The sequence below is a fragment of the Paralichthys olivaceus genome, chromosome 18 (genome assembly GCF_024713975.1).
Source record: "Paralichthys olivaceus isolate ysfri-2021 chromosome 18, ASM2471397v2, whole genome shotgun sequence".
Lineage (NCBI taxonomy): Eukaryota > Metazoa > Chordata > Actinopteri > Pleuronectiformes > Paralichthyidae > Paralichthys > Paralichthys olivaceus.
This window is the reverse complement of record NC_091110.1, coordinates 9,908,016-9,923,471: the sequence shown is the minus strand read 5'-3', so window position 1 is coordinate 9,923,471 and position 15,456 is coordinate 9,908,016. Positions and strand designations below refer to the sequence as shown.

The 15,456-nt window shown below is 40.4% G+C and overlaps 1 protein-coding gene across 27 annotated transcripts in view; it reads left to right on the top strand.

The window, feature by feature from the left end:
• Positions 1–485: 485 nt before the first annotated feature.
• The window catches only part of LOC109626228 (inactive phospholipid phosphatase 7), a 57,783-nt gene continuing 42,812 nt past the window's right edge, over positions 486–15,456 (top strand). For all 27 annotated transcript variants that reach the window (XR_011239099.1, XR_011239091.1, XR_011239098.1 and 24 more), the window contains exons 1-24: positions 486–684; positions 2,278–2,473; positions 2,633–2,787; positions 3,208–3,406; positions 3,501–3,571; positions 3,685–3,754; positions 3,858–3,961; positions 4,369–4,475; positions 4,608–4,674; positions 4,859–4,982; positions 7,884–8,042; positions 9,367–9,817; positions 9,908–10,044; positions 10,139–10,227; positions 10,776–10,862; positions 11,164–11,313; positions 11,957–12,115; positions 12,233–12,336; positions 12,608–12,787; positions 13,146–13,234; positions 13,324–13,407; positions 13,732–14,040; positions 14,127–14,294; positions 14,653–14,764. Coding sequence is in view for 15 of the 27 variants with exons in the window: in XM_069513359.1 (XP_069369460.1) it covers positions 643–684; positions 2,278–2,473; positions 2,633–2,787; positions 3,208–3,406; positions 3,501–3,571; positions 3,685–3,754; positions 3,858–3,961; positions 4,369–4,475; positions 4,608–4,674; positions 4,859–4,982; positions 7,884–8,042; positions 9,367–9,817; positions 9,908–10,044; positions 10,139–10,227; positions 10,776–10,862; positions 11,164–11,313; positions 11,957–12,115; positions 12,233–12,336; positions 12,608–12,787; positions 13,146–13,234; positions 13,324–13,407; positions 13,732–14,040; positions 14,127–14,294; positions 14,653–14,764 (3,413 nt within the window). In the remaining 12 variants the exon portion in view is untranslated. The remainder of the gene's footprint in view (positions 685–2,277; positions 2,474–2,632; positions 2,788–3,207; positions 3,407–3,500; positions 3,572–3,684; positions 3,755–3,857; positions 3,962–4,368; positions 4,476–4,607; positions 4,675–4,858; positions 4,983–7,883; positions 8,043–9,366; positions 9,818–9,907; positions 10,045–10,138; positions 10,228–10,775; positions 10,863–11,163; positions 11,314–11,956; positions 12,116–12,232; positions 12,337–12,607; positions 12,788–13,145; positions 13,235–13,323; positions 13,408–13,731; positions 14,041–14,126; positions 14,295–14,652; positions 14,765–15,456) is intronic.

Sequence of the window (15,456 nt, the reverse complement as noted above, 5' to 3'; positions counted from 1 at the left end):
TATAACTTTTTAATATCTAGTATTTACATTTTATTTTGTAAAGTCACAAAAATGTTTTTTCTACCTCTAGATATTAATTTACTGAGTTTATGATATCGTTAATGATTGCTCTCATGATATCCCGATGTATTTGATCTTAGTTATATGAGTATACAGGGAAAAGTAATTATGAGGCCAATTACTTTAAATGCCATTAAGTGACAATGTCCCCTCTCACTTTTATTGTCAAACTGAATTAATCCCATCCGGACGGATGAGGGGAGTAATAACTTGGTTATAGTGATATTTGGGGAATTTGTAAATAGTGTTTCTTAACAAATCCTTATGGCTTGGAGCCATACGTGTATTTTCATGGCACAGTAAACCAGATATTGCCCCCCTGTTGAGAAGGTGTGCTCATCCATGCAGCTTATTAGAACACATCCATTGCTCGGTGATCTCAGGACGCTCTGACGTCGACTCGTCGTCCTGCGCAGCTCTGACGTAGGTTTCTTACCAAAAAACGCGCCGCGGCGTGTGTGTGTACAGTTTCCGAGTTTCAGCTCAATGTGGCTCAACGAGAATCTGCTTCACATCCACACCCGGAGAGAAACACTCTGAAACTGCAGGTTGCTTGTAAAGCAGCGGCCGCTCTCCGTCAGAATGAGCGACGACACGGACTCTCCTCACGAGAGGGAAATGAAGGTAGGCTCTGTTGTCACGACGGGTTAGCATGTCTGAGCTAATGTTTGTTAGCACCATGCCAGTTCACCTCCCGTGCTTCTGGTTAGCTCAACTTTAGCACCTCGGCTAGCAGGTGGGTTTTAGGTCTTCTGTTAACTTCACTGCAACCTGGAGGTGTTCACAGAGCCACGTTTATAAACCGGACCTCACTGATGGTGGAAGAGAGATGTTTCAATGCCTCTCAAGAAGCAGCGTTTACTTATCGTTCAGTCACATTCGTATGCTAGCTTGGTAGTCGTTAGCATTAATGTTGATGTGCTCGTTGACGTTTGATTTGATGACAGGTGAACTAACAATCGCTTGTGTGTAGAATGGACCCGACAAACACCCTTGACCCGTAGTTCATGTAGCATCACAGCGAAAACACTTCAGCATGCAGACTCTGACGTGAATCAAGCACTGCTCCTTTTAACTTTCGATTTAGTCCCAACTTTCGATTTGAGGCTCTGCGCACTTACGGTGTCAGAATAATCGAGTCAAGCAGAAGGACAACGTAGACCCGTGTCAGAGACAGTGAGCTGTCTTATGTGTCAACAAACTGGGTCATCACATGTCAACGAACCCAGATGTAAGAACATGTCCTAGTTCATGTCAGTGAAACTTACATTAAATGCTCAGAACCTTGCGAAATTGTACAGCTACTTTTTTGGTTCTGAGTATTTGATGCTTGGCTTTTAAATGTCCTTGTTTTGTGATCATTTGCACGTTTAATCTAATTCTCCCAAGCTGAAAAAAGACACAAGGACAATTTGCAGCATGTATTCATGGAACAAGTAGCTGAATGATTTCATGTGCACTCATCCTGTTCCACTTTAGAATTAATATGAAACGATTTTAGTTTTATATCCTCCTTTATATCCTACTTCCCTGCAATCAAATTTTGATTTTGTTTAGGATTAGAGCTGTAGGGTTTTCCAAGGTCTCAGTAGAAGTTTTTGCAGCAAGTTCTTTTAGAGCTGGGCTATATCATTATATATATGGGCAATATCATTAAATAGTGCAATATAATTACATCAATAGCATTGTAACAAAAGTCCAAGTATTATCACTATATTTTTTATGAATTGTGTAATCATAGTGAGGATATAACACATCATTTATCTTCCTCAGATTTGGAAAATCTGTTTATCAATAGTTTGTCGTTCTCTGCCCGTAAAGGACGGTTTAATATTGCAACTTTCACCAGGGAGCAAAAATATGTCTTTTAACTCAAAAGTTATAATAATGAGTGATTTTTAGTGTAGTAATTATCTGGATTGACTGATGATTTTTTCTTCTTGATATAAGTTGTGGTTATATGGTCCAGCCCTAGGTTTTCAAACTAAACCATTACAATAACTTGAATGTCCTCTGTGAGTAAGTGTGGAATCGCTCAACTGGGTCCTTACGTATCAAAGGGCACAAGCCCTGCAGTGAGAAAAAGAATGTTTATAGTATATGATTGTTCATCTTCTGTTCAGTTTAAGTTGCAGTTTTTGAGCTGGAGCCATATTTTTGTACCACCTTTAACTTTTCACCATGAAATAACAAAGAGTGCTTCTCCTTGTGTTTTAGGATTTTCAGTTCCGTCAGATGAAGAAAGCAAGAGTCTTTGATGCTCCTGGGGATTTGCCTAAAGAAAGATCCAATCTGCTCACCATCTCAAACAGATATGGTTTAAGTTACGTTGGGCTCAACAGAACATTCAAAGTTTACCTGACACATGATATCCTGGCTGCTGATAAAGTTGATGGCAACTCCAATGAAATAGGTATGAATACAACTGTACAAGATATACATTTTAAAATATATCTGTTCACTATCACACTGCATTGTCATCTCCTTTATCGTTACTTATCATGCATTTTTCACATCATTTCCACTCTGCTCTCCTACTCACAATTCACTCCAATCTTCTTCTTTGTTCTAGTCAGTGGAATACCAGTGTTGGCCGAGGTGACGTTGGAACTGGCTGTGCATCACTTAGCTCTCAGCTGTGATGAACTTACATTGTCAGTATGTGGCATGTCTGAGGCGGGGGGTTTATCCCTCACTTTCTACGATGTCCGCACCTTCATTAACAAGGTGATTATTTCATCATTTTTTGAGACACACATAATTGTTATTTCAGGTTCTACAAAAATCATAAAGAGCCAAGATCTATTTGCCATTTTCACTTTACTGTGCATGAACATGTTGCTCTAAAGCTTCAATTCAGAACAGGAAATGCCTGTGAAAAAATAAGGGTAAAATTTATCTGCATTCTCATCTGTGGTACTGAGTTGATGCATCTCTGTAACAAATGAATGTCTGTTTGAAGCCTACATTGTTATTCAGTGCTATCGTGTCAACAGCTGCAGACTTGCTCCTAATGTGAAGAAAATCCTGACATGCTCATGGTTGTTTCTATTAGATAGTTAAAATAATCAATTACATTTCAGTATTCTTAGTCACCAAGAATTTGACCCTTTGAATTCTCATTTTTTCTTTCTTTCTTTCTTCTAGGCAAGACAACAGAAGTTACCTTTTGCATCGCTGCAGGCAGCCGCTCCCTCTGGCACTGTGGTGCTGGACCTCAAGTGGAATCCTGCTCAGGCGTCCACTTTGGCTGCCTGTCTGTCTGATGGCAGCATGATGATTTTGGATGTTACAGACAGTGTCAAAGTGCAGGCCGAGCTACCCGCATCCAGTGGTATCACATGCAGTGAGTGAGACTGAGTGTATCAGTTGAGTTTACCTCTACTCCGTATCTCTGCTGTGGCTTAAATGTTGTTCGTGTACTTGTTGTTTTCACACAGTTTGCTGGAGTCCAAAAGGAAAACAAGTCGCTGCAGGAAAAATGAATGCCACAGTCAGTCAGTACACACCAGTAAGTGAAGCTAATTCACTGTAATCAAAAATATAAAAACTTTGCGCTCGCTATGAGATGCAGCACTCAATATCTGACAAGATGAATAACTGATTATCTCCTCTTTTCAAAAGGCATTAGAGGAAAAGAAAGTGATCCCATGTCCACACTTCTACACTTCTTCCCCTGATGATGCTGTCAAAGGTGAAACAACCATGTGTCTATAAAATTCAAGTTTGTATGACTTTTATCACTGTGCTTAAATCTCATCTGTGACTAACTTTTTTTTCTCCATTGTCTCTCTCAGCTCTGGATGTCCTGTGGCTGAAAACCTTTGTGTTTGCAGTGGTATATGCTGCTGCAGATGGATCCCTTGAGACCCCTCCCGAGCTTGTGTTGATCTCCCTCCCTGTGAGTAACACGGTCTACAGCAACATACAGATCACCTCATCACATTTGGTTTTTTTGTCAGGTTGCACTCCTTCAGCGCAGTCTCACTCATTAACTCAGTAGATCATTTTTTACCATATATGTATTTGAAATGTACACGAATGCTACCTGGCTCACATTTAACAGCTCATTATCCAAGTTCTTGTTTATATGAGGTGTGTCACAGACTATGAAATTTTAACTTGCTGTCCGTGGGACGCCTGTGAATGCATATGTTTCTCAGTATTTGTAGGGACATTCTTTTAATCATAAAATCAGAATTTATAAAGCTGCTGAAATATGTTTCCACCACACAGAGGTGTCATCTGTTGTTAATGTACTATAACAAATTTGAAGTAATTAAATTTGATGCCCTTTTATTTTTACAGAAAAAGGATGAGAAGGTGGAGACGAAGTATCTGAACTTTAGTGACACGGTGTATGGCAGCTGCACTGAACGGCTACACCACTACTTCCTGAGCCATGTGGAGGACTGGTAAGAAAGATTGTGGTCAAGATTTCGGTACCCAAAATCCTTGTTGACATCAAACATTTGTGTTGGTTTTATTGTGATTTCATGTTAAATTTGTTTAACGTTTTGTTTTGCTTCATTGTTGATTTCTTTCAGGGACCTTGTGTTTGCAGCATCAGCAGCTTCCATTGAGGTCAGCGTCATAGCCAGACAAGACGACAAGGTAAACTAAGACTTACTTTTTTGAATTAAAGTTGATTAAAGCAAAGGTAAACTTGCATCCTATGTGTTTTACCGAAACTGATTTTATTCTCATAGTCTGGATTTGCTTTGATTCTCACTATATGGTCTGATGGAAAAACACTAGATGTCTGTAGCCTGATGTCCACAAATTATCGTCCTTTTAGATATGGGAACTTTGGATTCTGGAAGATGCAAGTCGGGCTGAGCTTCCAGTGACTGAGACAAATGAAGACACTCTACCTCTCGGCTTCGCCATAGACTACACCAGCCAGCAGGAGATCTACATCTGTAAGGAAAAGTCTTGGCTTTCTGTGAATGTTTGTTGTTGAATGATTTCACAGTAGAATTAAAGGATTCCATGTCAAGTCAGCGTAACCTCTGGGCTTCCCCATCACATAATTTGGTTGCATAAGAAACCTATGCAGACTGCACTGTACCATCTGATTATTCATCTGTAAAATGGTTTAAAAAATGGGTTTCTGATAAATACACCACATCTTATATACATTATCGCTTTTTTAATATAAAAAAATCAGTTTTACTGGCACAGAATTAGTAGAACCAAGACATATTTCTGCTCGAAGTCATGATTCAACTGAAATCACAACCTTTCACAACCTTTCCCACCCCAACAATTTTAAATTGGATCCCTCCTCCTTGCATTTGCCATCTATGCGCTTTTGGACACCACTTTTTTTTTTCAAATTGTCATTATCGTAAATGTGATTAATGTCTGTAAGGCTCACTGAATGCACTAGGTGTTTCACAAAATAGTTAATTGGAAGAATGGATGGTTTGCAGTAAATTAAACTAGTTTTGTAAGGTTTGTGCACAGTTCTGCGCTCAGTTACCACCCACCTCAATCAGCTGGTTTTAATGAACATGCATGCTTTTATACTGATACTTGTTAGACATATTTTTTTCTGGTTCTTTAAAAAATAAGTTCAAAGCACTATGGCACTCTCAGTTTGTTATACCTACAAAAAAATGTTCGGCATATTAAAGATCTGGGGGGTTTCTGTCAAATCTAAGTTAACTTTCAATTTCAGGTTTTCATTGTGCACACAGCCTCCACTGCAGTGTTCTGTTGCAGCGTGTGTAAAGAATAGTGATAAGCCCCGTCTCAGAACACTGCTTAATCTTAACTGGCCCAGTCTGTCAGACATTCACGTAGAGCTGCCGTTGCTGTCTAGTCACATCTCTCGGTGCTCATTCTAAGAACTCCCTCCCCATCGAGCAAAAAATAAAAACCAAACCTGCAATTTGAGCAGTATTTTGACATGATTGTAGTAGATCAAAACCTTTATCGGAAGTGAGACATTAGATAGGGGAAGCGTAGGGAGAGTAACGGGAGCGTTATCTGTGGAGAGGAGAACAAAATTTGCTCATTAAAATGGTTCAGACAAGCTAGAGGACCACAACAAACAACAAAGCCCAGACAATCCTGTTGCAGAATGCTGATGAGGTTTACTGTGTGCCTCTCCCTTCTGTTCGCTCTCTCTTTCACCCTCTATCTCTTTGCTTCTATCTTTCAAACTGTAGTTTTCATAACCGAGATGAAACTAAACATTAGAGGCTGCATTTTTCTATGTTTGTTCTCTTCATTGCAGGCTTATTTTGTGTTGTGTGAAAGACAATATTTGTCATCTTCTCAATTTGTTTGAATATATGCAGAAAATAGAATACAAATATACTTGCATAACAGGATGAATATAGAGTAGATGCAAAATGTAGTTAGAGAGTTGAGTTAGAGGTAGGTAATCCAACACTGAGATGGACTGAAAAAGAACAGCCACTGCTGTTATGAGACGCAGCTGTAGAGGGAACAACCAGGACAAAGTGTTCTGTATACATTACTCGTGTATTTGAAGCAACTGGTATCAACTCTAACTAATCCATCATTAATGTAGGACGCAAATATTCAGTTTTATCGTTTACATGTCAGTTCAGACCATATTTTCCATTTTTGGAAAATCCAGTCTGAACCTGCATGACTTTGGAAAGTTGGGCTACATCCATACTTCTGCTTTTAAAGTGATCTCTGTCCACACAAGTGTTTTGGCTCTGTAATCATTTTAGTCCTTGTCCATTTTAACAGTTCTGAAAACATATATCACGTTACCACTCAGGTACACTGGGCAACTGCGTGCCGGGGTAAACAGGAAGCATTTGGTTGTTGTTTGTAGAGAGAGTTTTCCTATAAAGGAATAATAGCTTGTCTCCAACTCATGTAAACCGTTTCTTTGTACATTGTAGAATTTAAATGGACAACAGCTGTCAGGAACACGTTATCCACGTTGCGTTCTACACTGGTAGTTGAGGCTAATGCTGTTTACGGAAGATGCTCATATGATAGAAGCCTGACAAATCTGCGAAAGCTGCGTTGTGACCGAATCGACGGAATCAGCAAGCTCTTGTTCTACGTCATCATTTCCAAACCTCTCAGTTTTAGTGGTCCTAAAACTCCGGAGTTGTGTGGACAAGAGGCATATCCATAGCAGAGATGATGCATTTTGAAACAAAAAATGTGTCGAATGAACGTAGCCACAGCATGAAGAACAGGAAGGAGTTGTGGGGGGCTTCAGCAGCAGCATTGAATTTATTTATTGGACAGGTCAGTAGTCTTTTTCAGTAGTCTTTTTCAGCGAAACACTCGCATCTGGCTCATTTTAACGACTTGAGGCCAGAATGGACCAAGGTTAATGGGATAAATTCGGCACTGACATACAGTCTTTGTGCTCAAATGCCGTCAAGACTTTAATGATTAAAGTGACAAACCGCAGTTTGTTGTCACAAACAGAGGAACCCATAGAGAGCAGACAGCACTTGCTGCTAATCGTTTTCCTTGTGCAGCGGTGTGAATTGGGAGCTGTGCAGAGATCGAAATTTCTCACAAAAGTCTTATTACCGTCCAATGGAGATTGCACACAGATATGGCTCTCAATTAATAATCTTTCTACAAAGTGTCCTACCAGAGAGCTGCAGAGATTTCTCCCTGATTCTGTGCTCTGTGGAAAATGTGTTTTAGAAGGAGGAAATTGGGGAGTTATGCATGATAGAACGATGGAGTTAGTGTGTGTAACAGTTATGTGTTTGGTATGTTGCATGAAATGATGAACATGTTTTGCTGTATGTAATGTAGGCAATTTCTCTCTGAATATCTTTTGCCACATTCTGTTTCTTTCACAGCTGATGAGAAGACCTTACCTCCAGCGCCCACGATGCTAATGCTATCCACGGAGGGGTTACTCTGCCCGTTTGCTCTGCTCAACCTCAATCCTGGTGTGAAGCAGCTGGTCTCACGCCCCAGCCTTCTCCCTCTGGAGGGGGAGAGACTGCCCAATCTAGGTAAGACACCCGGTGAATGGGACAGATGTTTTAGTGTTAAATGTTGTCAAGAGGGTTTCATGGTGATTCACAAACAAACCTGGCAATGATATGTTTCCTCCAGTGATAATTAAGTAGTGTTTGACAGTTTTTCCATTTCCTGGTGTTTTGCTATCATAGGCTGTTGACGAACTTGGTCATACGAAAATGTGATCTATTTTTTTCTATGTGCAGTTTAGTATCCTCCTCTCCTTGTGCCTGCTGCAAACTAGAGGCCATATAAATGTGGGAAACTACAGCTATAACAATAGATGTAACTGATTAAAAAGAAATTATGATCGCATGATTATACATTTTAAACAAACAAGTGATTCTGAGTGGCAATTCTAGAGACTTGGAAACTCTCAGAAACTTGCGAGATCAAACGTGACATCATAATAAAAACCGACATGGAGTTAGACTCCAAGCGTCATCAGCTGGCTGCACTTTTCTGTGGATACAACTGGAGTGTCCAGTTGGTGACATTAAGATTATATCTGTGAAACCCTCAAATTACAGGATCATTAAACTAGATCATTTTCAGATCAGCCTTAAAATGTCCCTGCAATCGTCGGGTTTGAATCAGACCCAAAATCAGGCCGATTATCCTCTCGTGTGCAGCAGGCACCAGTTGTCTATGGAGGTGGGTTGGACCACACACGTGGCAAGTTACACAACAACCAGAGACCAGTCAAATAACGCATCTAAATTTATCCCACATTAGGCTTATCTTAACCATGACTTTAATTCTGTATAAAATTTTAGCTCTAAGACTATACACGGCTGAAGATCTTATCGCAATTCACATCATAAGATAGGACCAAGACGTTGTTTTGGGTGTGAGTCTAGTGGTGATGACGGCAGAAAAGAATTGAAAAGTCTTTGGAAAGAAAGTACTATTTATTAATACTAATAAGAATCAGCTTCTGTTGATTACTCTGTTTGTGGAAGAGTTTTTTTTAATTGAACAATTAGTAATTTTTCATTTTATATTCACAATTGTTCATGGCATGAGACCAGTCTTGTTTTGATCATGTAGTCAGATTTGACAACACTGTGAAATGCTTACTCTTCTCTGACGTTGGAAGACCAGTGTTTTTAACCAATCCAAAGTAATTCAGAAAGAGGCTTGTCAACATTTGTACAAACTTCTTTGAAGTCTGATAGAAATGTGGTTGCATCTAACCCACCATGAAAAATGTGGACTTATTCTAATCTCTGAGGCTAATTTCAGTAGTAAAATTAGACAAAACTTGCTGAACATGTGATGAGATCAAGTGACACCTAATATTCCTTCTATTCACAGGTTCTTTGGCAGCCCAACTACCAAAAGCTGCTGCCGCCGCCATTCCATCTGCCCCAGCGGTGTTCCAAAATCTTGGTCTAACATCAGCAGCTGCTCCCACTCCTGCCGCTCCCATTGCCTCTTCCTCTGCTGCTCGGTTCGGCTTTGTAACAACAGCTCCTGTGTCATCGTCCTCATCGGCCTTCACTTTCTCTGTCCCAACTACCAACTCCACCTCAGCCCCTTCAGCTTTCTCCCTGGGGGGATCCATGTCCTTTGGCTCAGGATCCTCAGGCTTTTCTTTTGCTTCCAAACCTCCCTCTGATACTCCCTCAGCACCGTCTGCCTTTTCCATCAGCACGCCTTCCATCAAACCGGCAGCGGTAGCAGCCCCGGCCCCAGCTCCAGCTCCAGCCCTTCACAGCATTGCTGCTGCCTCCCCACCCACAGTGAAAATGAATCTGAATGAGAGGTACCGATATATCACAAGAGGATATCGTGACTGACACATTCATGTTTGTATGTTTACAAATATATACAAATCCATCTTCTCTTTCCTTAGGTTTTCAGCAGTGGAGACCCCAGCACAAGCCCCACAGTCTTTCTCCTTCACTTCTCCAATACCCAAACCAGTTGTCTCCAATTCCAGTAGTTTGACCGCCCCTCCACTTGCAGTCGCTAAGCCACCAGCTGTACTTAGTGAGAAAGTCTTGTTTTTTACATTAATGAATTCTTTAATTCTGAAGTATTCATGAGTAAGAGTGTGATTCTAATATTCTTGCCTGTACCTCAGCCCCAGTGCGTCCAGTTCAAACCAGCACGCCGCCCACAGTTGTCCAGAAACCGACTCCTGCTGCCCAGAGCCGAATCCAAGCTCCACAGGTTGTTTGTCTATCATTACGTTTTTTTTTTTTTTCCTGTTCAGGTATCAAATAGATTCCTTTTAGTTTTGTTGGTAGTCAGCTCATGGAATGCTGAACAGTTAAAGGGAAGACGCTGTGAAACTAGCATAAAATGAGCTACAGTTATTTCCTGTCCTCTAATACTACAGGAGAACCGGTATCTCAGCTCAGCTACATTATATAAGCAACACATCAGCCTCAGACAGCTTATTGGTCCTGTATTTAAATTTGCTAACATGGTATGCAGTGAACTGATCACAGAAAAATAAAATTAGCTAATAACAATCACAAGACTGCAATGAAAAAAAAAAGCGTACAGAGGAGATAAAACATGCAAGATTTCCATGGTAATGGATCTGACAAGATGTTGGATGTCAGTGCAACTGTGCTGGTAGGAGTTGCTACTATCAAAAGCATACTCATATGAAACCAACTGCTGGAGGTAGATGACAACCAAGTGTGTTTGTTTTTTTCCTCCTGTCTTTGAACAGAAGGTTTTGATGTATTTTATCTCTCTCTCCTGTTCAGGCCCCTGTGGCACCTGTGAAGGCCGTGGAGAAGCAGCCACAGCAAAAGAAAGAGTCGGATCACATCATGGCTGGTATATTGGAAGAGGTGAGACAGTCCACACTAAAGTAATGTGTGCCACTGGGACTTTTAGTTCCTTCTGCAGCAGCGTATTTAAAGTTAAAGATAGTTGGTAGTTGGTAAATAGTTGGTAACTGAATGGAGCTTTGCATATCATGAAATTAAACGGATGATTTAATTAAATGAAATTTGATTGCACCATACAAACCACATAAACTGACAGTTGCGTACATAAACACAGATCAGCCACATCATCAAAACTAGGGCTGTATGGACAATTTTTCCTTACATTGTTTTATAACTCAGCGTGTCTTTGTCTTGTCATCAGATTGCACACTTCCAGAAGGAGCTGGATGACCTTAAGGCAAGAAGTGCAAGAGCTGATTTCAAGGTTGGCACCAATGACGAGATGAAGGAGTTGAGGAAGGAGTCAGAGGACCTACATATTTTCACACTGGAGATCAAGGAAACTACAGAGGTGAGATGATGGAACAAAGAAGATGGATATTGTTGATGTATGTGATGTGTTTCCTCTTCAGGAATTCAGCACTGTACAAACCATTCCTAAAACAAATTGACATTAAACATCAAAGTTGTTTCAAACCATTTTCACACAAATGACTCCAGTGGTTCCTATCATTGTTACAGCACTTTGCATCTTTGTTTCTCAAGTTATCACAATTTATTTATCTGACATATAATCTTGTAACTTGAAAATTAATAAGGCAAAACATTTTTGTTTTGCTTCCACAAATGAATGGTCATCACATTGGAGTCGTTTGGATGTCGATGCGGTGCTGAGGCCTATTCTCCCAAAGAAATCTCTCTCTCTGCATGGACACATTTTTATTTTTGCCTGCACCGACATGCACAAAATAAGCAAAATGATTTTATTAATTTCTTGATCACATGGAGTGAAAACTTCAAAGAGGACCAAGTTATGATGCTTAAATCATTTGTATCGGCAGAATTATAATGTGATCTTTGTCCAAAAGTGCAGCGTCATACAGTGCATGTTTTGTTGTTTTGTTTTAGTGTCATATCTATGGTCTCTATGGAATTTATTGTACGACATGTCCTGTCCTCATCCAACCTTTTTTTTTTCTTTTCCTAATTCTCAGTCTCTCAATGGGGATATTGGGACTCTGAAGACAACCTTATTGGAGGGCTTTGCTGGGGCAGAAGAAGCCATCACCCAGAGTGAGCTGAGCAAAGACAAAAATAACAGACAGCTGCTTTACAAAAAACCTCTCGACCCACGCAGTGAGGAACGACTCAAGGTGACACATGGAACAGGGGATGACTCAAATCATTGCATGAGTGGACACATATACGTTCCCTTAAAGCTTGTATAAATGCATCACAAATTATTTTATTTTATTTTTTCCTGGATTCAGGAGATTCGCAGACTGTACCAGTACGTTACATTTGCTGTGGAAGACGTCAACGATGTGTTGAATGTGGAATGGGAGAAACATCTGGAGAAGAAGAAAAAGCTGAAGTAGGCACAAAAGACATTTGATGGCGTATTAGGGTTATGTTGAAGGAAATAAATTCTGAGATTTGGAGACATCATAATATTACAAAAACAGTTTCTTGCACAAGCTTCTCAAAATCCTGATACTTATGATAATGATATGCTGATGAGCCAAGCGATTAAGTATTTTGTCAATTGGGAAACATACTTTAGTATAACTTACCTATTACTACATGGTATTTTTGATACTAAAAAGATTTTGGGTTGAGTGTCATTTGCTCTCCTCTCTTTACAGACACATGGCCGTGCCAGGGCGTGAGGGTCTTTTCACAACACTGGCCAACAACCTGTACATCATCGAGCAGCAAAAGTTCAGATTGGAGCAGTTGGTTAAAGACCTCAGTTCACTGATGCTCTACAACAAGACAACTACACCAACTGCAAACCAAAATACTGCGACAGCAACAACTGCTGGGTAAGGAAGTGATGTGGGAGGAAATGAAAAGCTTGTGGATAAAAGTGTTAAACATACCTGTGGTGAACGATGATGTATATGAGCCACAATTTGCATCTAGAGCAGTTTTAAAATTATTAAAAAACAGAAAAAATCTAATTAGTGGGGATTTTCATAACTGGGTGGCGTAATAGCTCTTAACATAATCATCATACATCATGAATAAGTTAAAGGGTGCACTAATTTCTGTCGGTGTGGCAGCCTTCAGGGGATGTTCAAATTTGATCTAAATGTATGTATTAGTGCACTTTGAATTACTCTTAAAAGACATTTGGTTGTTTTGCAACTTGAAACATTGTGTTCCTGTGTTTTATGGCAGTTTGGAAAGTGAGCTTGAGAGTTTAAGGGATGCTCTCCTGAAAGCCAGACTGGACCCTACCCCTCTCAAAACCAAAACCAGATCTCCAGGTATGAATCATTCTGTGTTTTTTTTTTGTATATAGAAAGAATTAGTTTAATTTTAATGAATACTAACTGTAGATGTTTTTCTACATCAGTCAAGATCTCACCAGTGAAACAGTCCCAGCTACGCAACTTCCTGTCAAAGGGGCAGATGCCTCCTGTCCGCTCAACTGCACCAGGTACACAGCTCTTACTCAAACTAAGTTAACAAGGGTCATAATCATCCATTCTTCTTTTGCAAGTTTGACTTACAGGCTTACATTTTGTGATTTTATGAACATTAACATCTATTTTACCTTTAATCACACTCTCAACTCAAAGTGAAAGAGAGAGGTTGAGACTTGCTACACACAAACAAGAGTACTGTTAAATTAAACAGACCTCTTACTTCAACAAACATTTCAAAATGATAAGATCTATGGTACTCCATGATTTCAATGAGATAAATGTTCGAAGTCTATACCACATATTAATTAAGTGTTCCTTGATCTATTCTCTCCCAGCCAACCTGTCTCGATCCGCCTTCCTGTCCCCTAAATACTACGAGGACTTGGATGATGTGAGCTCTACCTCCACCCTGTCCCAGTCCCTGGACCCCCACCCTGCTCACTTGGAGCTGGAGGAAGAGGAGGAGGAACTACAGCCAGAGCCCCTCCTTGTCATACCCCAAGCACTTGCCACCCCTCGTCACCCCACTGTCGTGAGGACCCCCTCTATCCAGCCTGGCTTTGGAGCAATCCAGTCTACACCTTTAACCAAAATTCACCAAGTACAGGCTATGGGCTTTGGACTCAGCCCTATACCCAGCCCTAGTAAGTTATTTATATCATGTCAAAAGTAACACGGATGTACAAGGATTAAACATGATTAGACATGCTGCACTGTGTTCCTATTTCAGTTCCAACCAATAAGATCAACCTCAGCGGGCCTGATAGCACTGCTCTTGCCACAAAGACGGTCAAACACGGAGCCCCACCAGCTGAGAGGGCCGTACCTGTTACCATCCCTGCCCAGCAGGCCGCAGCCACCGCTGCTCTACGCAGGCAGATGGCCAATCAGAAGATGGGTAGGAAAAAGATTCAACAGTCGCCAGTTTCTGTCTGCAATTAAGAGTCGATTTATTTATGTATCTTCAAATGATGATGAATATTTATTATTAAGTGTTTAAAGGAAACACTGCATAAGAAGATGTTTATTTAAGATCCTGTTGCAGTGCCCACTATAATTCACCAGGGGGAGACACAGACTTACAGAGTAAAATATGTGGCTCTGAATGCCTTATGTCTTAGCTCATCACCCCATCACATCTGAATGAGCTGTTGGTTTCAATGTAATTACAATGCCATGTTCATTTCATTCTAGTGTATTTTGTTTTTGATAAAAACACTGTAGTTTCATCTGTCTGTATCCTGTGTGTGTTCCAGCTGTTGTCGGTGCTTCTTTGACAGAGTCCACTCTGAAGATAGTTCCTCAGGTCGTCAATGTTCAGGAGCTCAAGGAGAAAGGGTCTCCTGTTCCAGTTTCCACTATCATCAGGTATACCTCAGATATGATACAGAATTATAACATGCAACAGTACAAGGACTTCTTTAGTTCAGAAAATGTATACTTCTGCTGACACTGCGTCAAAAAAGCAGGTGTGCTTCAAAATCCAGATATGAACACATATTGGATGAAGGGAATTGTACTTATGGTTGTGTTATTGTAAGATATTGTTTCTTGAATCCCTGTGCAATTCTACATCAGCACAGACAGGTCCATGAAGTGTTTGGACAGTTTAACAAAAACATATTTACCAGTTGGTGGTAGATTAGAGCCATTTTTATGAATATCCCCTCACACAAAAGTCATTGGACAAAGTAAGAAAAAGAGCTAAGAAGAATTTATTTTTCGTCCTTGGATGGAAATCAGTTGCTGTCTGTGACTACCTGATGTCTGGAAAATTTGAGTTGTGTTGCCAGGCTTTTTCTGCAGCAGCCTTAAGGTGCTGTGTGTTTGAACATGGTTTTCTCTTGGTGAAGAAACAACTGAAGGCTGAAAATCCCACATTTCGCTTGAGGTGGCTGACTTGGCCATTTGAAAATATATCATTTCTTTGCCCTGAGAAGCTCTTTGCTTGCATTATCCATATGATCAGGGATGTGTATTCTGTGTGTGTGTGTGTGTGTGTTACTGACTGAGACCGCTCCCAGCTAGTTTTACTGCAGTCTTTGATTTATCTTTTTGGT